The sequence below is a fragment of the Myripristis murdjan genome, chromosome 11 (genome assembly GCF_902150065.1).
Source record: "Myripristis murdjan chromosome 11, fMyrMur1.1, whole genome shotgun sequence".
Taxonomy (NCBI): Eukaryota; Metazoa; Chordata; class Actinopteri; order Holocentriformes; family Holocentridae; genus Myripristis; species Myripristis murdjan.
In genome coordinates, this window is record NC_043990.1 from 23025514 (window position 1) to 23050646 (window position 25133).

At 41.1% G+C, this 25133-nt stretch overlaps 2 protein-coding genes across 2 annotated transcripts; both read left to right on the forward strand.

Moving 5' to 3' along the window:
* The first annotated feature begins 7338 nt into the window (after positions 1 to 7338).
* Positions 7339 to 13201, forward strand: gjb9b (gap junction protein beta 9b). The gene is made up of 3 exons (XM_030064013.1): positions 7339 to 7413; positions 11350 to 11856; positions 12363 to 13201. The coding sequence occupies exons 2-3, from the start codon at positions 11467 to 11469 to the stop codon at positions 12795 to 12797; spliced, it is 825 nt and encodes a 274-aa protein (XP_029919873.1). The 5' UTR covers positions 7339 to 7413; positions 11350 to 11466; the 3' UTR covers positions 12798 to 13201.
* A 1256-nt stretch (positions 13202 to 14457) lies between these two features.
* On the forward strand, positions 14458 to 21138 carry pef1 (penta-EF-hand domain containing 1). The gene is made up of 5 exons (XM_030064014.1): positions 14458 to 14548; positions 15427 to 15682; positions 17970 to 18125; positions 18759 to 18902; positions 19787 to 21138. Exons 1-5 carry the CDS (start codon positions 14528 to 14530, stop codon positions 20014 to 20016), a joined length of 807 nt encoding a protein of 268 aa, XP_029919874.1. The 5' UTR covers positions 14458 to 14527; the 3' UTR covers positions 20017 to 21138.
* The last annotated feature ends 3995 nt before the right edge of the window (positions 21139 to 25133 follow it).

A 25133-nucleotide genomic window follows, 5' to 3' on the forward strand; every position in this document is an offset into this window, starting at 1 on the left:
GGCTGAACTTGAAAGCAATGTGTGAACATTTTCTCTTGTTCATCTCTTTACCTTCCCACAGTTTTATTTAGACCATCACCAAAAAACTCAAGCTCTGAATTATAAAAGACTGCACTTGCTCTCTCTCTCTCTCACACACACACACACACACACACACACACACACACACATATGCACATGCACACACACAGGCAAGAGTGCACAGTATATTCGCCTGACTCCATTGAACATGTCCTTCTAATCGCTATGGTTATTATATGGTTATTATAGATCCTTACCCAGATTGTCAGGAATTAACTCTGTGCATGTGTGTGTGTGTGTGTGTGTGTGTGTGTGTGTGTGTGTCACTGTGTCGCTGAGTGAGTACAGTACCTTTATGGATGTTAGAGAAAAGAACAGCCGCTACAATATAGAGGACAAAGCTCATCCAGCCTCATATGCTAATTTTCAACTGCAACAGATGCAAATTAACAAATAACCTACTTATTAATTATCCCTCTCTGCTCTGGAGTGTCACTGTATGCCATGTCTTACATTTAAAGAAGTTATTATTATTATTTTTTTTTTTTTTTACAGATTCCAAATAGATTTGCATTGTTCAGGAAATCCCAACATAAAGAGAGAAAGAAAGAAAATGTAGTGGAAATGGATTCCCAGGTTCAGCTAAAACGTGGGGTTCCAATATTGCGTTAAAAACAAATAATTGCATGAATTATAATAAAAAATATATATGTATATATATTTAAAATATCCAACCAGAAAGGCTATGTAGGCCCACATAGGTCTGTAAGTTTGTTACCAAAAAAAAAAAAAAAAAAAAAAAAAAAAAAAAATCACATAAAAGCACATCACACTCTTTTAACTTCTCCAACATCACATCCCATTTGCATCTCAGACATCACAAGATTCAAATCTTGGCAGGACATCAATAGGCATCTAACAAGGTCTGGGATGAGAGAGATGAATTAGTGGATGTTTGTGCAAAGATGGCAAAGTGGTCCTTCTTGCAGTGAAGTGGTCCACAGATAGGAGGAAAAAAAAAAAAAAAAACAGGGGGAGAGGCAGCCAGCTTGCAGAAGGAGATGCACTATAAGTACACCGGCATGGATGCAGTCGCATTATTGAGCTCCATCGCATGTTGTTTCTATGATTTATGAGCTTCCATCTCCAAAGTAAGATTAAGATCACTTATAAAATTAAGCGTATTAATTGTGTAATTCAATTTTAAAGACCAGAAATATCAATCATAAACATACTTCATACTACTATCAAAGAAGAAATGAATAGTTGAACAATTACACTGTCAACCCTTTGCCATTGCGCTATGAATATACAACAGTTGGAAATGACATTGTCATTGCTGAAAATTTTTAAAAAGCCAAATTTACTGCTCTAACACCCACAAAAAAACAATATGGTGTACTTTTATAACAGGCACTGCCAGACATGCACACAAAAGAAAGGCTTGCCCTCCAAAATAGCAAATACCGACCTACTCAAAGTGGCAATAAAAGACAATAACTGCCATGTGCCGCCTTCCAGGAGATTCCTCTTTCTTTAACGCACAGGCAAATGACTGCATTTACATTTGCAAAAATCGACTTGAACCCCGGTAAATGTAACCTCACCCCTCCCACACACACTTTAACACACACCAATTAATTTTGAATGGGCCCAGGCTTCAATCCAGCTCTGCCCACCTACATCAGCATCTGGTCCAGTGCTGGAGTCCACACTTGGACAGCAGTCCACACCTAACTGCATTCATGTTGCTCCAACAATGTGCAGAACCCTCCACAAGCATCCCACCACTCAAATCTGTTTCGATAAATCTGATCTGGTGCCCATCGTCATTGCTGTGTAGCCGGGCTTTGTTCAACCCCGTAGGACTTTATTTTAAATTTGAGTGGAGATCTCAAGGTTTCCAAAGATCCCAAACATGTCCAGCTGAATTGCAGGGAAATGTGTATAAAATGATGCACAAGACATCTAGATATTTCCTATTGGATGTAATGCTGCAGCCATAACACAATGACATCTCACCTTTAAATATTTCACTCAGTATATGTGTGATGTAGCTTCAAAGAAGTGCTGCAACCAACTGATACAGAATATGTATGAAAATATAGTTGAAAATACAGGAAAAATATGTTTTTCCCTACTCAGAAGCTACTTAAGGGTAAATCTGAAGGGTAATCATAGCTCAAGGGGTTAGCATGTCAGTCATAGTTTATTATTATCCCTGTGGTAGATCAGCTAGAGATATTACCTTTTCTAGAAAAAACATCCATATACTCTGCAGTATCTAGGACATGACTGCACCATGAAGCTTGAATACATTTTTAGTACAACTTTGATTAATTTATAGCATTTTCCACTATAAAGCCAACAGATTAAGTGGCATTGTTGGTTATGTATTGTTCGGCTCTTAGCATAAGTAAATCCACAAAAAACAAATAATGGGATTGTATGGCTTTGCTATGCTCCTCCCCTCCCCCCAGTCCTCCCTTACATCTACTACATGACAGTTTTGACAAACCTTTCATTTCACAGACAGTCATCCTGCGGAGCCACTGTAATGGAGACAGACACACACACACACACACACACACACACACACACACACACACTCACACACACACACACACACACACACACATAGAGTGAGAGAAGATGGTGACCTCCTTGAGGGGGCATCCTGACATCATCCACAGTGGCGGGGGAGACATGGTGCTGTCACAACACAACACACAGAGGGGAACGGGAGAGCGGGGGAGTGTGTGTGTGTGTGTGTGTGTGTGTGTGTGTGTGTGTGTCTGGTTCATCCCCAGCTCTAGCTGGGGATGGACCAGAGCTGGAGCACAGACTGTGACATTAATGGGATAGGTCTCGAGTAAAGGGGTGAGTGGTAGGAGGGGGTGTCCTGTGGGACTGTGAGGTGTGTGTGTGTGTGTGTGTGTGTGTGTGTGGGTGTGTGGGTTGATCGGTGAAGGCAGGGTGGGTTGCGGGTGGCATGATCAGAGACACAGGGCACAAGAACAGACAGGAATGTGCCAGCACCACATGGACATACACACGGTTGTTTGATCCACAGCAGTGCTTAATGTGGCACTCATAAACATCACTATATCATTTTCAAGTTTACTGAACTGAAATTAAAATAGCTTAGCCTGTTCACTGTGAAGAAATGTAAGTGTGATTCAATGATGTGCTGCAACCAGCAGATGCAGGATATGTGTGCAATATTATTATACAATATGGAAAAGAAATGTTTCCTCTAACTCTGAGGCTACTTAAGGACAAATTTCAGGGAAAATCAGAGTTCAAGGGGTTAATAGCCTTAATGTTTCTCCCGATTAAGACCATGCTTCATAAACCTCATTCCTTCCTGCAAACAGGAATCTGTGTTCCATCGGTCAAAGGTTCACCCTTTCCGCTTTGCTGAAAACAACAAACATCTCGGAGGAAACTTTTTATTGGCCTTTCACCCCTCCACCGCGCTTTAGCTGCCGTTTGCACCGAAAGAACCGAGCTCGCTCCGGTTTCCCTCTAAAGCACTGCAGCAGTTTTCCCATGCTGTCCGACCTGATGGTGCACAGTGTAAAATGCAGCGTTTTGAGGCTGCCATCTTCTTGGTGATGCTCTCGTTTGTTTACCGTTGCCGTGCTAATGTCTCAGAATGAATGTGCTAATGATTTATTTGTGTTAATAAACTGTTACACAGCTCCGGTTTTGCAGAGTTCATCAACAGGAGTGGGCTGATGATGTTTTAAATACTGCATCTGCTGCTCTAATTAGTACCGGAATGGTTTCTTTTTGGACAGTAAAATCAGAGTTGAGTGCCTGCTCTGCGGCTTCTCTTGGTGGTTGCCTCTTTCTCTTAAATAGATGATCAAATAGGTTGCTGTGTTTTGTTCGCAGAGGTGAGATCTGCTGATTCTTTGTCTACTCAACGTTTCTGCTCCCCCCCACCTGACAGAGGGAAATGGACTGAAATGATGGAGTATCAGCATTCTCTAGAGGCCAATGTGGGGCATAGCGCAGTCTGTTCAAAAAGGCATTCATCTTTCTCCTGTCCATTTCCTCCCAGAGCAGAGGAGAGTCTTGTGTTTTTTTTAGACAGTTCTGAACAGTATACAGTATGATGTTTATTTTCAAAAACAGGAAAAAGAAAGGTTGTATTAAAAACTTGCTTTGCACTGCCTGTTAAAGGGTTAAACGAGGTGAGGTTGCCATGCACATACGACAGCGGCGCACCCTAACTGAACCTAGTAATTACGCCAAACAGAGCGTCTTTGACAGTTGTGATCACAGTCACACCCCCTGACACCAATGTTTTTAAAGTTTTGCATTTTTCATTCGTTTTTCTTTTTATTCCGTTTTGACATTTTTATTTCACTTTAGTTTCAGTGAGTTTTAAAAGTGGGTTTGCCAGTTTAGTTCAGTTTAGTTCTCTTTTTGAAAATGTTTTTATATTAGTTTTTATTAGTTTGAGTGTTTTAGTTTTAGTCTTTTTTTGTAATATGGTGTATTTGTCAGGGGCGAGATTCAAAAGGTCAGAAGAAGTATTGTGTAATAAAACCTCAACAAAACATCATACCATTTTAATAATGTGTTCACTGAACAACCAAATAAATTGACAAAAAAAGACATTTTCTGTATAAGTTTAGTTTATTTTAGTTCGTTTCAGTGAGTTATATTTTTTTGTAAAGCCTTGTTTTTATTTTTATTTCAGTGAATGAAAATATAGCCTAGTCTTTGTTATTTTGTTAGTCTTGTACCCACCTAACAGCTTCTGACTCTGGTCCTTTTTTTAGCAGTCACCTTTGCAAAAAAGAAACTGATGTATGCTTCTTATCAAAGGAATGCTTTGCCCATTCTTCAGCCAAACCAGAGACTGTCCTGTTCCATTCTCTCGCCTGCGAAAGGACCAGTGTATTTTTTTTTTTTTTTAATAAACTTTAGACGAATATCATTTTCCATATTACAGAGCTCTTCTCTCTGTGTACATTTTAAACTTCTGTTTGGTTCATGAACTGCAGACCTTTGAGACTTCCAGTAGTGTGTGTTTGTTGATCTACTGATGTATCTGCGTAGCTACTTTTTTTCATTCATGAATAGTGAGAGGGTGTGTCACCAGGTTACCAGGAAACCTGAAAAAAAATAATACCCAAACAGGACAGACTCAGCTGAAGGACTCCCTCCCACCTGTGGAATGTAAACCACAGCATCAGATCGTAGATCATCTACCTGTAATTGCTCATTTAGATTCATTTTAGTGCACAAGCATTAAGCAGAAGGAGCTGATGTGATCCAGGGTCAGTGTAGGAAGTGTGTCTGTCCAATGCTCAGATGGACAGATGGACAGTAACAGACAATACAAAGAACACGGCAGGGTTTGATAGTGAGGTAATGAAGGGCTTTACTGTATGTTTGTGTGTTTGCTCTCGATTTGTTTGTTTGTATCTTTAGGTAGTTAATGAAGTCGAACACCATTCCATAGAAATAAGATCATCTGTACGCTCGGCAGCCTCATGTCTGATGACAGAGCTCGTCTGCCTGATCCAAGGTCAGGACTAACTCGAGACGAACAGGCCTGCTCTGTCTTCCAGATACTGTCAGCATGGCAAATTCTACTTATTCTCACAAGACAAGCTTAAAAACATATTTTTATGGGTTTTTACGGGCATCTTTTGAATTGTTTGCACACAGACTGCTATTTTACTTCATTTTATTTTATTGAATTCCTTATTTAGCTTAAGTCTTATTGAAATTAAAGCGACTTAGCCAAGAGGACAGCATAAAACAAGGATAATACATCATCAGTAACACAAGAACATCTTAAAGCATAAACTGCAGTTGATTTGTAACAGCCTTCACCTGATTGAAGACCTCTGATAATGACCAGAATACATCAAATTAAAATTAAACACAAATTCACTGTCAATACTGATAATTTCTAAGTCCTTTAAGAACTGAAACTTTTTTCCCCACTGCATCCTTGTGTAAGTACCCTGTGTGTTTGATTTTATACTGTATATGATAGATAGATAGATAGATAGATAGATAGATACTTTATTCATCCCGAAGGAAATTCACAGTTTTCAGCAGTATCCACAGAGTACAAGATTAAGTAAATCAAAAATAAAGAATAAGTAAATTAAAAATAAAGAATAAAAGATGACCCTCGAGATCTAAGATCTAAGTACCCAATGTGCAAAAAACAATGTGCAAAAAACCAATAAAACCAATAAAACCAGTGTGCATCGATGATGGTATATATGGTATTGTTTTTACACCTTTTTTAAACTGTGCCGTGTCACATAAACCCGGATAATCATTCCATAAGGTTTTTTATTATTATTATTATTTGTAGTAGTAGTAGTAGTGTTAACAGAAAGACTCTTGAAGTTCCTAAGTCAGTGCACTTGCAGGCTGGCATAGCACGTCAGGTACAGCATACTGAATACTTCACGTGTTTTTGCTAACTACTGTATTGTATTAATTTGAGGTGTGGACTTTTTTTTATATATCTATTAAACACTGTTATCTGTTCAGTTTTCTTTCACTTTTAATTCAAGACAATGGAGTTTATCTGCCTGTATTTATCTTGCCTGAGTTTCGTTTAGAGTCAGCTGGCCTTAAACCCATTAAAAATGGAGCTCCTGGAATTGTGACTGGAATTCCTATAGCTGGAATTTCCCCTCCTACATCTCTTAATGGCCAAAGTGCATGATAGGTCAGCAGCTCAGGAATACAAGCTGATGAAGCGGACATCTTGTAAGCGGGGTCTAAAGGGTATTAAACGCCTAAAAACCAGTTCAGGCCTGAGTGCACACACAGGCTCATGGGCTGCTTTTTCATTCAAATGTGCTGATTTGCATGGATCCATATCACAGCATCCCGGACCATTTTCATACAATATGCTGTGCAGATCTCCAGCCACTTAAATCATTTCTCCTAGTCCGCCTGCTGCTTAAATTCCTGTTTATGGTTTGTCTGTGTACCTCCCTGCTCATATTTCAATTCTGAATTCCCCCCCGTCTGCCACTCAGTGTATCTTTTTCCTTTCTCTGGCATTATCTCTCTGCTATCTCTCTTTTGCCTAAAAAAAAAAACACCTCAAGGCAAGTCTGCTCTTGTCCCAGCATTGCAAAACAAGTCCAGAGCTGAATTGTCAATAAGTGTGTGTGTGTGTGTGTGTGTGTGTGTGTGTGTGCATTTGCGTGTGATGCTCCACCCATCCACCCACTCCTGAGTCTGTGGCTATGGCAGCTCCACACCTCAAGCCCCACACCCCCTCCAAACATCCAGGTGAGGTCAGTCAGCGCCGGTGACAGGCCTCCGAGTCACTCGCTTTTGTGCCTTGCAGTTCCGGAAACATCCTCACTACATCCTTTTGCAGTGTCCAAGGTAAGATGCTGTATGTTTGTCTATTTTTTCTGAGAGTTATTATAGGAAACAAAGCTGTTTGAGTAAATGAACGGAATATAGGGGGCAATAGATGTTAAGGGGGGAAAATCGGTGGAACAAAAAGGGCTGGAATCATGTTCATTCTGTTCATTTTCACTGTAAAAGCAGGAAAATCATGTGTGTGTCAAACAAAGAGCCGAGCCCTGCTGCGCACAAAGGAGTGAGGCACTTGTAAAGACATATTATATAACTGATGGCCATGTGAACAAGGCTGGCTTGCGCTGTGTATTCCTCCGGCTGATGTGTTGTACTGTCTTGAAAAATGATTCGAGGGAAATACTGGAAGGTCAGATTGAAGGTAAGAGACAAGAGGTGCGTGGATGACAGAAAACGAGAGAAGAAGGAGAGATGGATTTTAAAAAAAAAAACAAAAAAAAACACACACATACACACACACACACACAGGGGAACTTCCATCTCACCTTGGTATTGTGATGTTCCAGCGGCTCTGACTCACACAGCATGGTGGTTAGAGAGGTATTCGTAGCTGGCTCAACCTGTAGAGCGAGTCGCAGTCAAGGATCTACCGCAGTGTCAGGGAAACTGGTTGTGTACACAGGTTCAGAGATGAAACTGTAGAATCAATGCTTTCCAGTGGAGAGGATGTTTTGCAAGTAAAAGGAGCTTTTTTCTTTCCAGCAGGAGGCTTTTTGACCTTGCGTTACCGACCGCATTGTGCATCGCCTGTTTCTGTGAAGCTGGGAATCTGCAAGGGCCTTGATTTCTGTAACGAGAAAAACCAACCGACCAGCTGATATCTGCCTTTGCTGAATATCAGATATTGGTGTATCCATGTCGCCCCCTCTTTTATCTGAAAGAGGTTACTCTCTAGTTCTTTTTTCTCATGATATTTAAACCCTAAACCTCTATTTTATTCCTCATCATGCATAGATATTCTGTATCTGCTGGTTGCAAACCCTCATTGAAGCTACACCACACATACACTGAGTGAAATATTCAAATCGCAAGACGCAATCGTTGTATGGCTGCAGAGTTACATCAAATATTTAGATGTCTTATGCATCATTTTATACACATTTCCCTGGAATTCAGTGGGATATGTTTGTGATCTTTTGAAACTTTGAGATCTTCACTAGAATTTAAAATAAAGGATTAAATAAATTAATATCGTTTGATAGTATATTTCTCATTTTTGTTTATTTTGCATTTGCAATATCCCCCTTAATTTTGTTTATTCAAACATATCAAAACTAGTAATTACTCTAGTAATAGTTTATTTTTTGCAAAGTAATTTTGAAATATGAAGATATTTAGTATGGATCGGTACAACATATCAGCTATTCGCAGATTGTGTTAAAAAAAAATCAAAAATTGGAAACAGTCCTGATATTAAAACAAAACGAAAACAAAAAATCACATATGAGTCAAACTCTTGTATGCAGGATAAAACCTGATTCATGCGTTGCAGCTGTATTCACAATGCACTCAGTAAGAATACTGTGACCAAATATCACAAAGCCTGAGGTTTCTCAGTTTGGAGAGCACAATGTGCATTTTCTGTGACAACAAAGAGCGAGACCCACACACACACACAAACACACACACACACACAAACACACAGTGCGGAGACAGATGAGGCTGGCTGCTGTCAACAGGGAAGGCAACGCTGCAGTCTAGACCAAACAGGAAAACAAACAGTAGTCCAGCTCACCTTCTCACTGAGGCAAGACACACAATTTGTCTCTGTTTTTTTTTTTTTTTCTACTTCTCCTTCTTTATCCACGCCATCACCCCAGGTTTGTGTGTGCACATGCATGTATATGAAACACACACACACACAGAGAGAGAGAGAGAGATAGGTTTCGGTGACAAATCACAGGCTGAACATATCTGTGTTCAAATCACTGATATCACCTGGTTTTATAAGTGCGATATGCATCCATACAAAAGGCTCACCAACAGTACCAGCCGAGTAAATTCATCATGCTTCATTAGCATTTCAAAACCAAAAAAGACACGCCTGAAAACTCAAAACAAGAAATATAGCTTCTAGCTTCTTGGCACAAAACAAAGCTGAGGAACAACATTGTCCTAAAGGCACAAGCTGAAACACATTTTACGACTGGTTGTATTATCCACATAGATGTTGTGCAGGTAACATTACCAGCCAGGGAATGTGTCTTTTTTGACTGCATCCAGTAACTCAAGGCTTTTTAAGCTCTGTTATTTGCCGGTATTAAATCTCGGGTGAGATAGAAAATAGGGACTGATTTGACAGTGCGTCCGTATTGATGCTGAAATGTTGAAGAGAGAGAAAAAAAAATGTCTCTGAATTCAAACGGCCCGGATTAGAGGAGACGGAATTGAAATGGAGCGCCGGACAGCGAGGCTGCTATCTAGTTTGTCCCCTGTCAGGCAGAAAGCGGCCCGTTCATCACCGAATGAGATGTAAATGTATAAAAAGGCATGCAAACACTAATCCATGAGCAGTCTTAACCTTTATGTAGCGCACACATGACCCAGCTCGTTATCTTTACATTCACATAAGATCCAATATGGGCATGGGAGATGTGTACCGTCTTCACTCAGCCTCTTTAAAGCCAGACACGCCTGACATTCTGGAGCTCCCATCCCAAACCAAGCCCGCGGGTCCCTATCGGATTTTCATTTTCAATAAATCTGTTTAAGCACACACACATGCATACACCAGAATACAAACACCCCCACTTTCCCAACCCTCCAAGCCCCACAGTGAGAGAGAAAGGAAAGGAGAAAGAGAAAGATACACATCCAGATAGCCACCACATAGGAAAACACTGTCAAGCGCACAGCAAACAAACTATGCAGGTGAGCCATAACAGTTCCACCTTTAAAGTCTACCCACGTTCAGACTATTGAATCCACAGGGTAATATTTTGACTAAAACTGCCTCTCTCTCTCTCTCTCTCTCTTGCGGAGCACAGTTCCCATGGCTCTGTCATTGCACGCTTAGCATTCATGAATCAAACGCCGTTCCTTAACCGTCCTTTGAAGAACAAAGAATGCAATTGGCATTTGGGATTACGGAGACGACAATGGCTGGCTGCTCAGGCTCACTGTTCAAATAGCCATGTAATAGAGTGAGAATATTGGTTTGTCTTTATTGAAAAGGGAGGCTCCGATGATGACTCATTCATTGATGTGTAATGAGTCAGTATTGAGAAGTAGCTCTGTGTAAATGCGAGTCAGCAATGGCTGGTGGAGGGGGGTTGGGGGGGTGGGCACAAACATGATAGTGAATACCCCTGTGAAAATGATGCCTGCTCGTCGTTAGCCCATATTCAATCGCTTTTTCAAGAACAAAAGTGCTTTTTGTTTGTTTAATTCTGGATGAAAATGGCAGAAATCTGTACCAGAGTCATTGTAATTTTATGTATTCTACTGTATATACACAAACTTTAACAGTGTTACCCAAAAAACAAAGTATTCTGATGACAGGTACTTATGAAAAATTGGAAGAAATCTTAATTTTTCATAATTTTAAGGAGAAAGTGACAAATTCAGACATTCAGCCATTTAAAAGGTGTCTTTTTTGAATGTGCCAGATGTTTTTTTTTTCTTGTATACATATCAGCCAGAGATACATTTTCTCAACTTTCTGTCTTTATTGTTTATTTTGACACCTTTATACCTCAACTGGGGCGAAGCAAAATTAAAGTAGATTCTATTTTTGAAATCTGTTGAATTACTCATAAACATTTAATTATAGTTTAATACATTTTTAAAGTCACATATCCAACTCTGACTCTACCTATAAAAGAATATTAAAAGTATATGAAAGGATGTGTAGCACTGGAATATGCAGAGCACTGTCTATTGTGTGTTTCAGCGTTTGCCTAAACTAATCTTTGTCTGATCTGCTTTATCATTGTTTAGGAATAGATAATCAGCAGCCGTCCCATCCTACCTTTTCCCTACATCCTGGTCTGGTGAGGAGCTCTCCCATCTTCCTCAGCCTCCTCTGTCCCCTCCTCCACCTCTGAGGCAGCAGCCATGAACTGGTCTGCACTGGAGGCCCTGCTCAGCGGGGTCAACAAATACTCCACCGTATTCGGCCGCGTCTGGCTCTCCATGGTCTTCGTTTTCCGGGTGATGGTGTTCGTGGTTGCGGCCCAGCGGGTGTGGGGGGACGAGAGCAAGGACTTTGTGTGCAACACGGCCCAGCCCGGCTGCAACAACGTCTGCTACGACCACATCTTCCCCATCTCCCACATCCGCCTGTGGGCCCTGCAGCTCATCTTCGTCACCTGCCCGTCTCTGATGGTGGTGGGCCATGTCAAGTACCGCGAGAAGAAGGACATGCAGTACACCGCCTCGCACAAGGGCGCCCACCTGTACGCCAACCCTGGGAAGAAACGTGGCGGGCTGTGGTGGACATACCTGGTGAGAACAAATCATATGGAAGCATGTTTCTGCCTTTGCATTGTGCTAAACATCAAGTAGTCACAGGTGCCTTTACCAAGTACTTCTCACATAGCTTCTCAAAAACAGATTGTGAAACTAGTTGCTGGATAGATGAACAGGTGAACATGTCTCCACATATGATGCAGGCTCCCCATTGGACAACCAGCAACAAGGTGTGCCATCACTCAAAGTGTCATCCAAACTTAAAATTAATGGAACAACAGTTTTGGCCTTAATAAATGTTGACCTTTTATTATGGCACCTTTATCAGGCTAATCAGTGAATTAGCGTTCCAACTTTAATTGAAATCAGACCAGCAGTGAGTGATGTATCGCCTGGAATATGACCATGAAACATCACAACACGGCCCGAACCATAGCACCCTCTTTCATCACCCAAGGCACAAAAAACTGAGTGAATGAATAAATAGGAAAAAATGTCTCTTTTAAAGCTGCTCAGTCTAATCCTTATTTATTTCTTTTTAGTTAAGTCTGATCTTCAAGGCAGGCTTCGACGCCGGCTTCCTCTACATCCTCTACCACGTCTACGAGGGTTACGACATGCCCCGCCTGTCCAAGTGCTCCCTGGAGCCCTGTCCCAACACCGTGGACTGCTACATCTCGCGTCCCACAGAGAAGAAGATCTTCACCCTCTTCATGGTGGTCTCCTCCGCCATCTGTATCTTAATGTGCATCTGCGAAATGATCTACCTCGTCTGCAAACGCTTCCAGAAGCTGCTGAGGAGGAAGAGGGAGGAAGAGAGGAGGGTGTTCGCCGAGAGTCACGAGCTGACGTCGTTGGCCGCGCCCAGGTCGGAGTTCAGGCCGACGTCGCCGGTCAGAGTGGACCCCACCAACACGGCCTCCATCCAGAACCTCAACAACATCAAGGCCGAGGAGGGGCCATCTGAGAAAAAATAATGCATGGCAAGCGGTCAAGTTGAAAGACTGAATGAAGTGACCTGGGTGCCACTGCCTGTTGGGTGATGATACTTTCAGCGGACTGCAGTTCATACAACACAGACAAGATACCCATCAGCTCACAGATTTCCATATGAACTTTTTTTGTAAATACATCTTGTTAAACTGACTGTCTGCAGGAACGCACAACTTAGCCATGCAAATAAACTTCAAATGAGGCGGATGACAGAGGAGGTGACAGGGATTGAAACTGTATTTTTGGAATCGGAGAGCGTGTGTTACTATCTGACAGCTAAATTCATGTTATTAAATTAGGCTCCTTGTAAGGATAACTTTGTGTAAAAGTTAACAAAATGTAGAAAGATGACTCCAGGTTGCCTACAGTGAATATACTGGGTATTTTCTTTGAAGATACACACTGCCCCCTAATGAATAAACAAGATAAAGCACAGCACTGCAGATAAGGGAGGCTTGCTATAGCCTAAATATTGTAGAGATAACTCTGCAGAAATTATACCAGGGTTTATTGTTTACAGATATGCAATATCAAGACATTATGTTCTTTACTTTTCAAAAGGGGTTTTGAATCTTTGTGCCATGTTTTTTCTTCATTATTCACAACTCTGACAGACAAAAATGAACAAATTCTGAACAATGATGCCAAAGAACGCTGACTAATTAGATTCTACTTTTTTTAGATGCTTGTGAATGAAATTGGACGTCGATCCAGGTTTCAAAGGGTTAAAGAAATGAAGTGAAATTCTACAATCAGAGCTTATTTTCAGAGTTTAGTTTGTTGTTTAACATGTTCTATTTATTTTTGTAATGTATAAAGCTGTTGCACTTTCAAAATATGCTGGTGCTTTGAGTCTTTCATTTGAATCCCATTTTGCACTTGCCGCTTACTGACCTCTTTTATTGTTTCTTTAGTCAAACAGTTGAGCTGAGCATATGGTATGTGCCACTAATATATCACCTGGTGAGCAAAAGTATGAAAGTCAAATATTTGTCAAAGTATGGCCGTCTATTCTGACCGTGAATGCAGAGAGTAAGACCTTTCAAAGAAGAGCTACAGTAATGTTCAACTTTAACAAAGGTACTACACACAGCATAAGAATAGCATACTATGAATGATGCGTGAGTATTATTATTATTATATCAGAGATAAAATGATACCCTTGAAACTCACTATTGACAGCCACTGACAAAGCAGTGAGAACTTGTAAGAATATTACAGGGTTATTATAGTGATATCATAGGAGGGGAAAAAAAACCTACTGTTAAGAATGATAAGGTAACGATAAACTCACTATTAAATACCATAAACAAATTCTAATGGATATAGAAATAGTATGAGATGAGATTATAGCCCAGTGGTCTCTCAGTAAAGGAGAGACAGAGAGAGGGTGGAGGAAAGCGACCCAAAAAATCACTTGTGAATGAGCAAACTAAAAATAGTTTGTAGACTAGCAGAACAAGACTGGTGAAAAGCCTGGACATGAGTTTTGCACTTTGTAATCTGATATCTTTAACATATGGTTTCGGGCAGTTTTCAGTATGACTCACTTGTTCCGCCGTCATCACCATTCAATTTTTTCCGTCCAATCAGAAGCGGCGGTTGTAGGTGCGGTTTTGACAGACAGGAAAATACACCAATAGGTTGCCAGAGTGGGCGGGGCTGTCGTCATCCGGAGGGATACGTTGTTGTAGGAAGTAAAAGACTGTTCAACATGAGTTTCCGTTACGGCCAGGTAATGAAAAGCTGAGTTTTGTGACTTAGTAATACTTAATAACAACTGAATTGTGTGTTTTAGTGTCTTGGTATAGCGGTAAACAGTGGTTTATCTCACGGTAAGAGACGCAGCAGGTCATTTGTCGGCTTTAAACAGTGGGCTCGTAAGCAGCAGGGCTGGTTCAGTCCGGCTAGCTACAGTTCATTCAGTATCAGTGGGGTGGGACACGCTGTTTTCAACTGCTGCTTTATCAGATTGCTATGAGTCCTATGGCAGTTTTACTGTTGTTTTTTTCTGTATTTGTTTATTCTGGAAGTCAGTGCATTTTTATTTCCCCTGGACAAAAATATAGAGATATATAGCTTATGCTGTAGGCACTTACATGCATATGGATAATATAGAGACTGAAAGCATGTAGGTGTTTATTTTTTCTGACTTTATCGTTTTTTAGGGGTGTTTATCTCCCATAGTAGAGGTGTAATAAACTTATATTTCTACTGGGAATAGCTAATAAGAATAATACAGTGTTGTGATGTTTGTGTCATATATTTACAGGACTACTATAGTGTTTTTTTTGTTTTGTTTGTTTTTTTTTTTTTGTTTAGGAACCATAGGCCATTAGTTGTGATGCCTATTGGTCACTTTACGGTACATATTTAATATGACTAAATCCCTGAAGCAAAGGTTTATTTTAATGACTTATTAAAATTATAGACAATCTATATGAAACCTTAGGTCTGCATGGTAAAATTGGCCCTTATTATCCAGGCTCCTTTTCTTAAATTCATGGGTTTTTAATTCCACAAGAGAGGCTCCATCCACTCTCACATAGTGTGTACATTTCCCCACATTTATTACAGTGTCTCAGTGAACTCTGCCCGTGTCTCTCACTGTAGGGCTATCCAGGAGGACCAGGAGCGGGCAACGTGCCACCCGGTGCTCCATATGGGGGTCGAGGGGGTCCATATGGGCCTCCCCCGTCAGCCCCATATGGAGGCGCAGCAGGTCCACCGGGAGGGCCTTACGGGGGATACGGAGCCCCAGGACATGGGGGACAGTATGGGCCTGGACCAGGTGGTGCTCCTGGAGGGCCCTACGGGGGTTATGGAGGACAACCTCAGGGAGGACATTTTGGATACCACGCTCCTGCAGGTGAAAACAGGCAGAGACTTGAGCTGCATAAGCATGTAAGCTGTGTTTGCTGGTAGGAATGTGAACTGTCTTTCCAGGCGGGCATCCTCTGAGCATGAGGAGACTGCAGATAGCCCCCTCCCCTCCCCATTTCTCTCTCTCACTGGTGGGATGATGGATAGAGGATGACTCACGTTCCCACTCTATTGCTCAGACAGTCGTGTAGAGACAGGGTTCAGTTTGTGCCCCTCAGCAGGATTACATTGCTGGAGTGATGACTCGGGTACTACTGAGTGAGGGCTAAAGAGAGCGAGCAAGAGATGGGCAAAGACTCCGTTGTGTGTGTATATGTGTGTGCGTGTTTACACTGTTTCCTGTAGTGGCTGAGTCACAACCTGATAGTCTATGTTGCTATCACTCCCCACAGGGACAGAATCCATCAGGGCCTGGCCTTAAGTGTCACCTATCCCTCTCTCCCCATTCATTTTTCTGACAGTCAGCCATCTCTCTGCTCCTCCTGTCATCCCACACTGGATTTGCTAATGTTCTCTCTCTCCTCCTCCATTTATGCAGCCGCACTTCCTACTATCTCAGTCTCTCACTGAGATGGCTTTTCCTCAACCTTTGACCTAGCTGCTACCTTATTTTCACAGGATTACCAGTGTGTCTTTATCACTGCTCTCCTTCCCTCTGGCTGTGCAAACTCTAGTGATGATGAACTAAGGTTAATAAAGTTACTTTTGAAATGCAATCTGTAACAGATGACTAATTGCCTTTTTAGCTGGAAGGAAAATCATTGTTACTCCAGTTGGTTCGGCTGCAGCACTTACTTAATGAATTATGTTATATTTATGATGAATTCAAAGAAGCACTATGCAAAATAGTCAAGTCAACTGAGATAAAAAAAAAATAGTTCACATAATTATAATCATGTGACCAACTCACTCAGATTATGTGCTTATTCCACGTTTGGTCGGTTGAGTCGAGAGGGTCCTTTGGAAGGGTCAGCCCTTGGAGATTTTGCATACTGTACCTTTAAGTGAATAGTGTTATTACTATCACCATATAAAGGCCTTTTCACACCAAGTATGTATTTTTAGTATGCATTTGTTTAATCCATCATCTGACAAAAAATGCTATGCACAGAAATCTTGAACTCTGAGTCTGATGCATTTTATTATTCTGTTTGTTGCGAAATTCGCAATACAAGGCAAAAAGAAAACATTGGTTCCATCCAATCCTGAGAAGGCATCAAGAGCAGCAAGGAGGTCCCAATTGTGCCAAGTGCGCATACACACCAGATCCTGGTCAGCAGCTGTCCTGGGATCTGTTTGTTTATCACACTTTTCTGCAGAGCTGATAGCCAGAGATCCCAGCAGATCCAGTTTTGTGTAATGGCTGAATTGCTTCATTGCCTAGTTTGTGCACGCAGTGTTTACACCTTGTTGACAGTCTATTAAATTGTTCCATCACTTTATTAACCTTGCTACAAAAAAACACAGAAAATTGAACCTGTTCTGAAAACTTTGATGGCGGATGAAAGTGTTGGAGTCGGTGTGTAAATGTGATGGACACAATGTGAGGTCGAATTTATTTTTAAACATGCAACAATTTTGGATGAAAAATACGGACTTGGTGTGCAAAAGCCTTAACTTGTGACGCTGGCAGTTTTAAAAGTCAGCACAGGCCAACATGTATTCATCTACTAATAATTAATGTCAAAAGTATTTAAAATTTAAAATGCACATCGTAGTATTAGCATTTGGTATAACTTCCATAAGACTGCCATAAGATAATAAGCTAAATTACAAATTTACGGGTTCTTCTGTTGCTAAAGGCAAGGCAAAAGTTTGAGTTAACTATAGATGTATTATTTCTTGTGATCAGCTTTTCTGGTTGAAAGACTGTCTGACAGTTTCGACTGTCAGACAGTGGAGTCATATTTCTTCATCTTTCAGTAAATTAATAATTGCGATTTGCATTGGAACGAGGCAGATGTGCCTCTGCTTCCTTCCCAACAATCCTCACTCTCATTTTCTTTCTCCTGTCACAGTTCTTTTTTTCTCACACTCTTTCAATTCTACTCATGTCCTGGAGCTTCAGTGACGTAATGACTGGGAACAAAATGTAAGGCAGAGGAAATAATAAAGAGGGTATTTTCAAGAAGTTGTTCCACAAAGATTAACAAGCAAAGGAAAGCAATGATGGAAACAAATAGCAAAACAGCATACTAGGAAAATAATCCTCCAGGGCAGGGTCTTAAAAGTCACTCTGAACTGGTCTTCCCACTTCTCTACTGTTTCCATAGGTAACATCCCCCCTGGTGTTAACCCAGAGGCATACCAGTGGTTCCAGAGTGTTGACACGGACCACAGCGGCTCCATCACCCTCAAGGAGCTGAGACAGGCGCTGGTCAACTCAAACTGGTCCGCCTTCAATGACGAGACATGCCTCATGATGATCAGTGAGTGTGACACTGGCAACCAAATGAAATTGACATAAGAGTGTGGCTGCTCATATGTATGGCTTGACGGTGCTTCCTGAGGCAGGATGGCACAACTGTGGTGACTTAATGGCTATAGGGAGGAAAGATGAGATGTTTTAGGAGTGGAGAGAGACAGGGCGAAAGGTTAAAAGAAAAATGGGCAAAAGGAAGATAGGCTGCGTTTCCATGTAGTCCGCTCCCAGTGAAGGAATGAAAGAGTATGAATATTAGTCCTATCAGTGACATAGGAAAGGTTCTTACAGAGCTGATTAGAAAGGACTTCAGTCAGCTAGGAGTCAATAAGCCTGGTGACAGACTAACCCGTGATGGCATTTCTTCCTTCTCCTTGTATGAGTGTCCTCACATTCCAGGCACATTCACCAGGCAGTGACTGAAACTATTCATGAAATGCCATCCTCTACCTTAATGAGAAACGTGTGACTTCAGCCTGTTACTTTTTGATAATGCAAACAGAAGACTCACAGTGGTTGATGATGTATTCATAATAACAATGTGAAAAAATCTCACATTTGTCCTTGTTTGAATGCTACCTAAAGAAAATTGTCTAAGACTGGCGTGATTGAACATGTCGTGCTGTGTATCTGCCCACAGACATGTTTGACAAAACGCGGTCAGGCCGTATGGACCTGTTTGGTTTCTCAGCCCTGTGGGACTTTATGCAGCAGTGGAGAGCGCTGTTCCAGCAGTATGACCGAGACCGCTCAGGCTGCATCAGTGGCCAAGAGCTACACCAAGGTACCCCTGTGTGTGTGTGTGTGTGTGTGTGTGTGTGTGTGTGTGTGTGTGTGTGTGTGTGTGTGTGTGTGTGTAGCATTTTAAAACATGTCTCTGTCATTAATTACGATAATGTTACTATAAACAAAATAACCCATAGTTTAGAAGATTGCCAGCCTCTTGAACACCACAGTGCTTTCCTTTGTGCTAACAGACCTTTTTCACAGCCGCTGTTTTGACATAAAATTGCAGGTAAACACGTGTAACGAAGTGTAGCTCACCTGGTAGAGTCTGTACCACTTGTGAAGGCTGAGTCCTTTAATCAATTGAAAGACCTAATTTCCCAAAAATGCCAGTGCTTCCTGTTGCACAAGCTGGGGCACATTCAAGCCGAAGCCATTTTGGGGTTGAATGATACATTGCCTACAGATGATGTGCATTGTTTTGCAACAGGCTTGGTTTGCTCCTCTTTGGCAGGTGCATTGGGGCTAACCTGAATTAGCAGCGATGTATGTAAAGCTACTGTATTTGAAATGGCAACAGCAAAGGGGTTCAATGCACAGCTGTCTCTGTTTAAATAAGTGCTGTACCCTGATTTTGCTTCATGTACTTGCCCCCCCCTGTGCTGCCTTAAGTCGCTCCAGTCGCTCCACTCTCTTCCTGTTTTGAACTGTAAAATAATCTTCCTTTCTTTTTTTTCTTCTAAAGCAATCCAGCAAATTTCCCAATCTGTCAGTCTTCTGGGAGTTTTCTATAAATATCATTATCATCATAGTCATTTTTCAAAGTTAAGAATGTGTTGTTTAATTTATTCATGTTAAAATGTTACACATCCTTTAGCAGATAACAGAAGTTACTTCAACTTTTTTTTTCCTCCATCCCTCTCCGACACCTATGGCCCACAGCCCTTGCCCAGATGGGCTACAACCTGAGTCCCCAGTTCACTGAAACATTGGTGGGACGCTTCAGTGTGCGAGGCGGGCGGCCTGGCATGCAGCTGGACCGATTCATCCAGGTGTGCACCCAGCTGCAGAGCATGACCCAGGCCTTCAGGGAGAGGGACACGGCCTTGGCGGGCAACATCCGCATGAGCTATGAGGATTTCCTTACCAGTGCCATCACCAGGCTCATGTGAGCCTCCAGCCACTGGCTGTCCCACCACACTGCTGAGTGGACAGGCTGATTCCATCTTCAGAGTGTGCTTGGCTTCTCAAGCTGTCCCATAAGTGCCCCCAGCTGCTGGTGTACTTGTATGCCAGTTTACATTATTCTAGGGCCTGTTGCTATAAAATAGATGAAGTCAAGCACCATGGACTTGATTGAAGCTGAGTGACTATTTATAAAGGAGGCTTTTCTGCATGTCTTATATTTCAGCAGGAAAGTGATTGCAGCTTCATAGCATCTGTCACCATATAGGTCACCCTGAACAGTTTTAATTTTACCACAGATGCCTGGTGGTGACTGTTAACCAGCTGCTTGTGATGGCACACACAACCACACTTCTCAGTTCTCGCTGATGCCATCTGGATTGGGCTTATTATTAGTTTAAATTATATCCAAGAAGGCACCTCATGTTTAATCAAGAGGCCGTTGACCATACAGCAGAGATGCCCTCATAACCATCAGGACTTAATCAGTGCAAAGACTTGACTTGTGAAGAAGAGAAAGAACATGAAGAAACTTGGAGAATCACTGGAGAGGATTTTCCTCTCCCAGAGTACTTGCATTTGATTGCAGTAGATTGACTATGCCTTGCGCTATTAACTATACATATCCTGTGAACTCATATGCAGCCTTAAGATTTCCCTGTGCCATTAAAACCTAATGTACCCTTTTGAATTTATGTATATCAGGGTTATACAGCATGTCCATAGGGTACTTACACGCAATGCTTGCACATTATAGCAAGATATGATGTGTCATTTAACCAAAAAGGGGCCACAAACTTCTAATACCAGCCTAAATTCCACTCTCACACTTAGTGAGGTTTTTATGTCTGTTGAGGAGCTGTACATATTTGAACAGATTGTATTAGATGATTGTCTTGATTAAAAACTTAAGCCTAATAATGATAAAATCCACGATTCAGCATTATGTTTGCCAGATTCATCTCAGTGAAATGGACGATTGTGGGGCCAACACATTTTATGTATTAGCAACTAATGCACTTTTCTGAAAGTATAGATTTTGACATCAATAACATGCCATCTGGTTGCTTGTACCAAAAACTAATAAATGCTTTACATGACAGAAATTACATTTTGGTGTATTCATATGTTTGACTCAAAAGCATGATTTTAAACTCCATACACACAAATGCTCATGCCAGTATTATTTTCTAAAGGATAAATAGTGATGAAACAGCAGGACAGGAATAAAAATACAGAACTTCATGCACAAACAAACGTATACCAATGCAAAAAAGTTCAATAAACCATTGCAATAATGTGTAGTGGTAGTAAACAGCCTCAGTTGAAGGCACATGTCTGAAAGTGTTGACTCAGATTCTGGCAGGAAGTTTAGTAACTGCCAGTCTAACAAGTCAGAGCAGTAACGGTGAGTTGTAAGAGGAAAAGCCAAAACCTCGTCATGATCTTTCACAGTCAGTTACTGCTCTTTGCTTTTGTGCAGCACACTGCCACCCCAAAACAGCATTATAGTCTCTCTTTCTCTCCGACATCTGGCCCTTATTTCCCTCACCATCTGCTACTCTGCTCAATCACAGTCTGTGTCGAGAGTCATGCTTCTCCTCATCCCAGTACAAATCAGAGCAAATCCATCGAATGCTTGTGCATCCTTCTGGGTCAAGTGCCACATCCCCCTCCTTCCCACTTTCCTTCATTCTTAATTTGAAATTGGAAAATTTAGCTCTCCCTGCACTTAAGGTCCGTACTAGTTATTTTGCATGTTTACCTTAATATCTAAAAAATGTTTCTACTTAATGTTTCTACTGATCTTTTCCAAAAGCAGGTGGTCGTATTTTAGAAATAATTTTTCCTGCCTTTTCTCCAGCCATTGGTTTCCATTCATTCCACTACGATATGAAAATGAACTTTCAGAGACTTCAAACTTTACTCACACCGGTTTTCCATCACCGTAATAAAGTCCTCCACATTAGTATTTTTACACAGCCAATTATCATTTCTGTGGTCTATCAGTGGTGAGGCCTTTGTTAGCCACAGAAGCAGAACTGTAAGGTGAGAGTTTCAACAAAAAATGTTAAAAATCAAGGTATTTTGATTATATGTTGTGAAATCGGTAAGTCCTCCCATGCCAGAGTTTATGATTAGTATTAATACAGGTCAACGAATCCACATGTAGTCTTTGGAGCCACTTTGATCAGAACTACTGCCCTCCTAAGATGTCCTGCACAACTTGGCTCATAGTGTACAGTCAGGGGGACAGAACACACACACACACACTAGGGCTGTGACAACGAACTTCGAAATTCGATATTAATTCGAACTGGAGGGAGGGATATAACGTTCGATTGCTGAAATTCACGTTCGAATGTGTGTGTGTGTGTGTGTGTGTCTTTGTTTACGTTGCGTAACGACGCAAATCAACGTTACGCGTGATCGTGCGCGGGATAAAAAAGTGTGGGCATGCATCAGTGCAGCGCGCACCTGTAGGAAGTTTACAGCATGGCTGAAAACAATGCAGCAGCAGAACCGGTCCCGGAGACTGAAATCACAGCTCCTGATCATCTCAAAAGTGATGTGTGGAAACTTTTTGGATTTCCGACAAAAAATGGAAAAATAACAGCTAAAGACCTCGTAATCTGCAAAGTATGCAAGGCTGCTTTGATTTTGATATTTATTTTAGTATTTGGCAGTGACAAAATAGCATTGTCTGGCAGCTTTGAAAAATGGTTGTATTGTCGCTGACCTGACCTGTTGCAATGGATACGTTTGGCTGCTTTATTAAACGTCATTGCTGTACTTTTTGTGGTCTGTTTTATATATTCTAGACATTCCTAAGAAATTTCATATTGAGTGAGAGTTGAAGTGCATTAGTTATCTTGCGTGCTTATTAAAATACGATCGTAAATACATCCAGATTATCATTATTAATGTTGTGCCTTTCAGAAGGAAAGCGCTTGTTAATATGGTTGAAACGCCCTCTGGCGGACAGACCGTAAATGACACCCATATTGTACATATCAATAGGCTAAACAATAGACTAAAATTGACCCTAAAAATTCGAACATAATTCGATATTTGACATTATAGGGCAATCGAAATTCGAAATTTATTTTGGAGGAAAGTCACAGCCCTAACACACACACACACACACCCCTTCCCCCTGCAACCCAGCCATGGCGGTGCACCTTCCCAAAGAGACAATTTACAAGGATTTACCCACATTTTGCATTGCAATAAACCATTTTGCGCATCATGCAGGCGTGCTTAAGATTTCAGCAATCAGTTTTATGCAAAATTAATATACAAAGGAAAAGTCAAATCAGCATCTACACTGTGCTGCATTACACCGTCCATTTGTCAAAGTAATATGTCAGCATGGAGAGCAACAGGCACAAAACAAAACTGTCTACATTGTGCATTTAGGAGCATTTAGCACATTTCTGCTTCATGTTTAACATGCACTATTGATTCAGCAGTGTTTTTTTATTTTCTGGCACCTCCATCAGCATCAGCGGTTGCCATAGCGACCCTTCATTAAATACACCTGAGACTTTTTGGGGAAAAAAAAAAAAAACAGGTCTTTGAGGTCCAACAGCTTACTCGATAATGAGATCACAACCAGCTGCTGGATCTCAAAACATGATGGGGTGGAATGAGGTGAGAATATCACTATGTTCACACGCAAACTCTGCATGGACAGGAAACCTTTCACTTTTTCCAGAAACGACCAACGTAATCCACCATGTCAACATATGCACCTAGGTAAGAACACTGAAGAGAAGCCTATATGCCCTTGAATATTTCCACCGCTGCATTAATAGACAATAAATCACAGGCTGCATTCCCATCAGTAGAGATCAGCTCTATGCCCTTCACACTGCCGGCTGTAGTTTTGTAGGAAACTTGGTGCTGGGAATTCAAATATAGGTAATATCAATCCTTCAGCTCTTTCTAAAAACACCACTACCCAGAACTTCCAGTGGCTTGGCAGAATATTTTTCAGTTGCCCCATATACTGTAGGTGATGCAGGCCACCTCCGCTCACAGTTCACTGAAATTTATAGCTTCTCTGCATCTCGTATAAGCAGTTAAAGAAAACAATCCCTAAAAGTGACTTTTATACCCATGTGTGCGTTTAAACTATAATAAAACTCAGCTGGTGCTCGAGGGGCTTGTCATCCGAGTGTTGGAGCTCATCACTCGTCAGCGTGTTATACAACACCGTGTGGCAGGTTGCTCTGTCACATTGTCGCCTTTGATGAGTTTTCCTCGAGGAGCAGGTTTTTATGCATGAATGCCATCAAGTGTTTGAGCACAAAAAAGGGGGATGTATTATTAAGGCTTCTGCTCAGTGTTTAGGCTCGCCTTGGAAAGGAGAACACATCCAGGTGTCTCGTGCTGAGTGAGTTAGGTGCACAGGAGCACAGCTGCCCACTAAACGCTCTTCAGGAATCTACAGACAAGACCAGCTCCCCTCAATTCAACTCCCCTCAGAGTCCCTGAGAAACTAACTTTCATCAGCAAATTATCAAGGATACAACTCTCTCTCTCTCTCTCTCTCTCTCTCTCTCTCTCTCTCTCTCTCTCTCTCCCTCTGAAATATTACTACTCTTATATTAGAAATCACTTTGAGCATATTGCTATCCTCATATGTAAATATAAGTTGTTTTTTATTTTAAATTGACAACAATGGATCACTATATTTCTCTTACCCCATAAAATAAATTCCAAATAGAATCAATACTGTTTATTAATAACTTTTTAAAGTTATCCTTATTGTCAATGCCTTGTTAAAGCTATGCAGTCCACAAACTGCAACAAATAATTTTTTTGTCTGCAGATTAACCTTTTTTATACACACTGATCTGAAAACATTTGAGCTTAAAGTTCAGATTTTTTTTAATTGGCATTATTAAATTATTTAGATATTTCAAATCACTCCAGATGTGTAGCAGACCCTAGTGTGTGTATGTGTGTGTGTCTTTCTTTCTTCTTGTTTTTGTGTTTTACTTTTTGTGTTTTTTCTTTCTTTCCTTTCGCTCCTTTTTTTTTTTTTTAAATTGGTTGTATTATTTATTTTTGTCTTATTTTTATACTTTGGTGTAGA

Coding starts and splice junctions, on each gene's coding strand:
- gjb9b (XM_030064013.1), top strand. CDS start 11,467: ATGAACTGGTCTGCACTGGAGGCCCTGCTCAGCGGGGTCAACAAATAC. Junction 11,857..12,362: donor GGCTGTGGTGGACATACCTG/GTGAGAACAAAT, acceptor ATTTCTTTTTAG/TTAAGTCTGATCTTCAAGGC.
- pef1 (XM_030064014.1), top strand. CDS start 14,528: ATGAGTTTCCGTTACGGCCAG. Junction 18,126..18,758: donor GACATGCCTCATGATGATCA/GTGAGTGTGACA, acceptor ATCTGCCCACAG/ACATGTTTGACAAAACGCGG. Junction 18,903..19,786: donor TGGCCAAGAGCTACACCAAG/GTACCCCTGTGT, acceptor TATGGCCCACAG/CCCTTGCCCAGATGGGCTAC.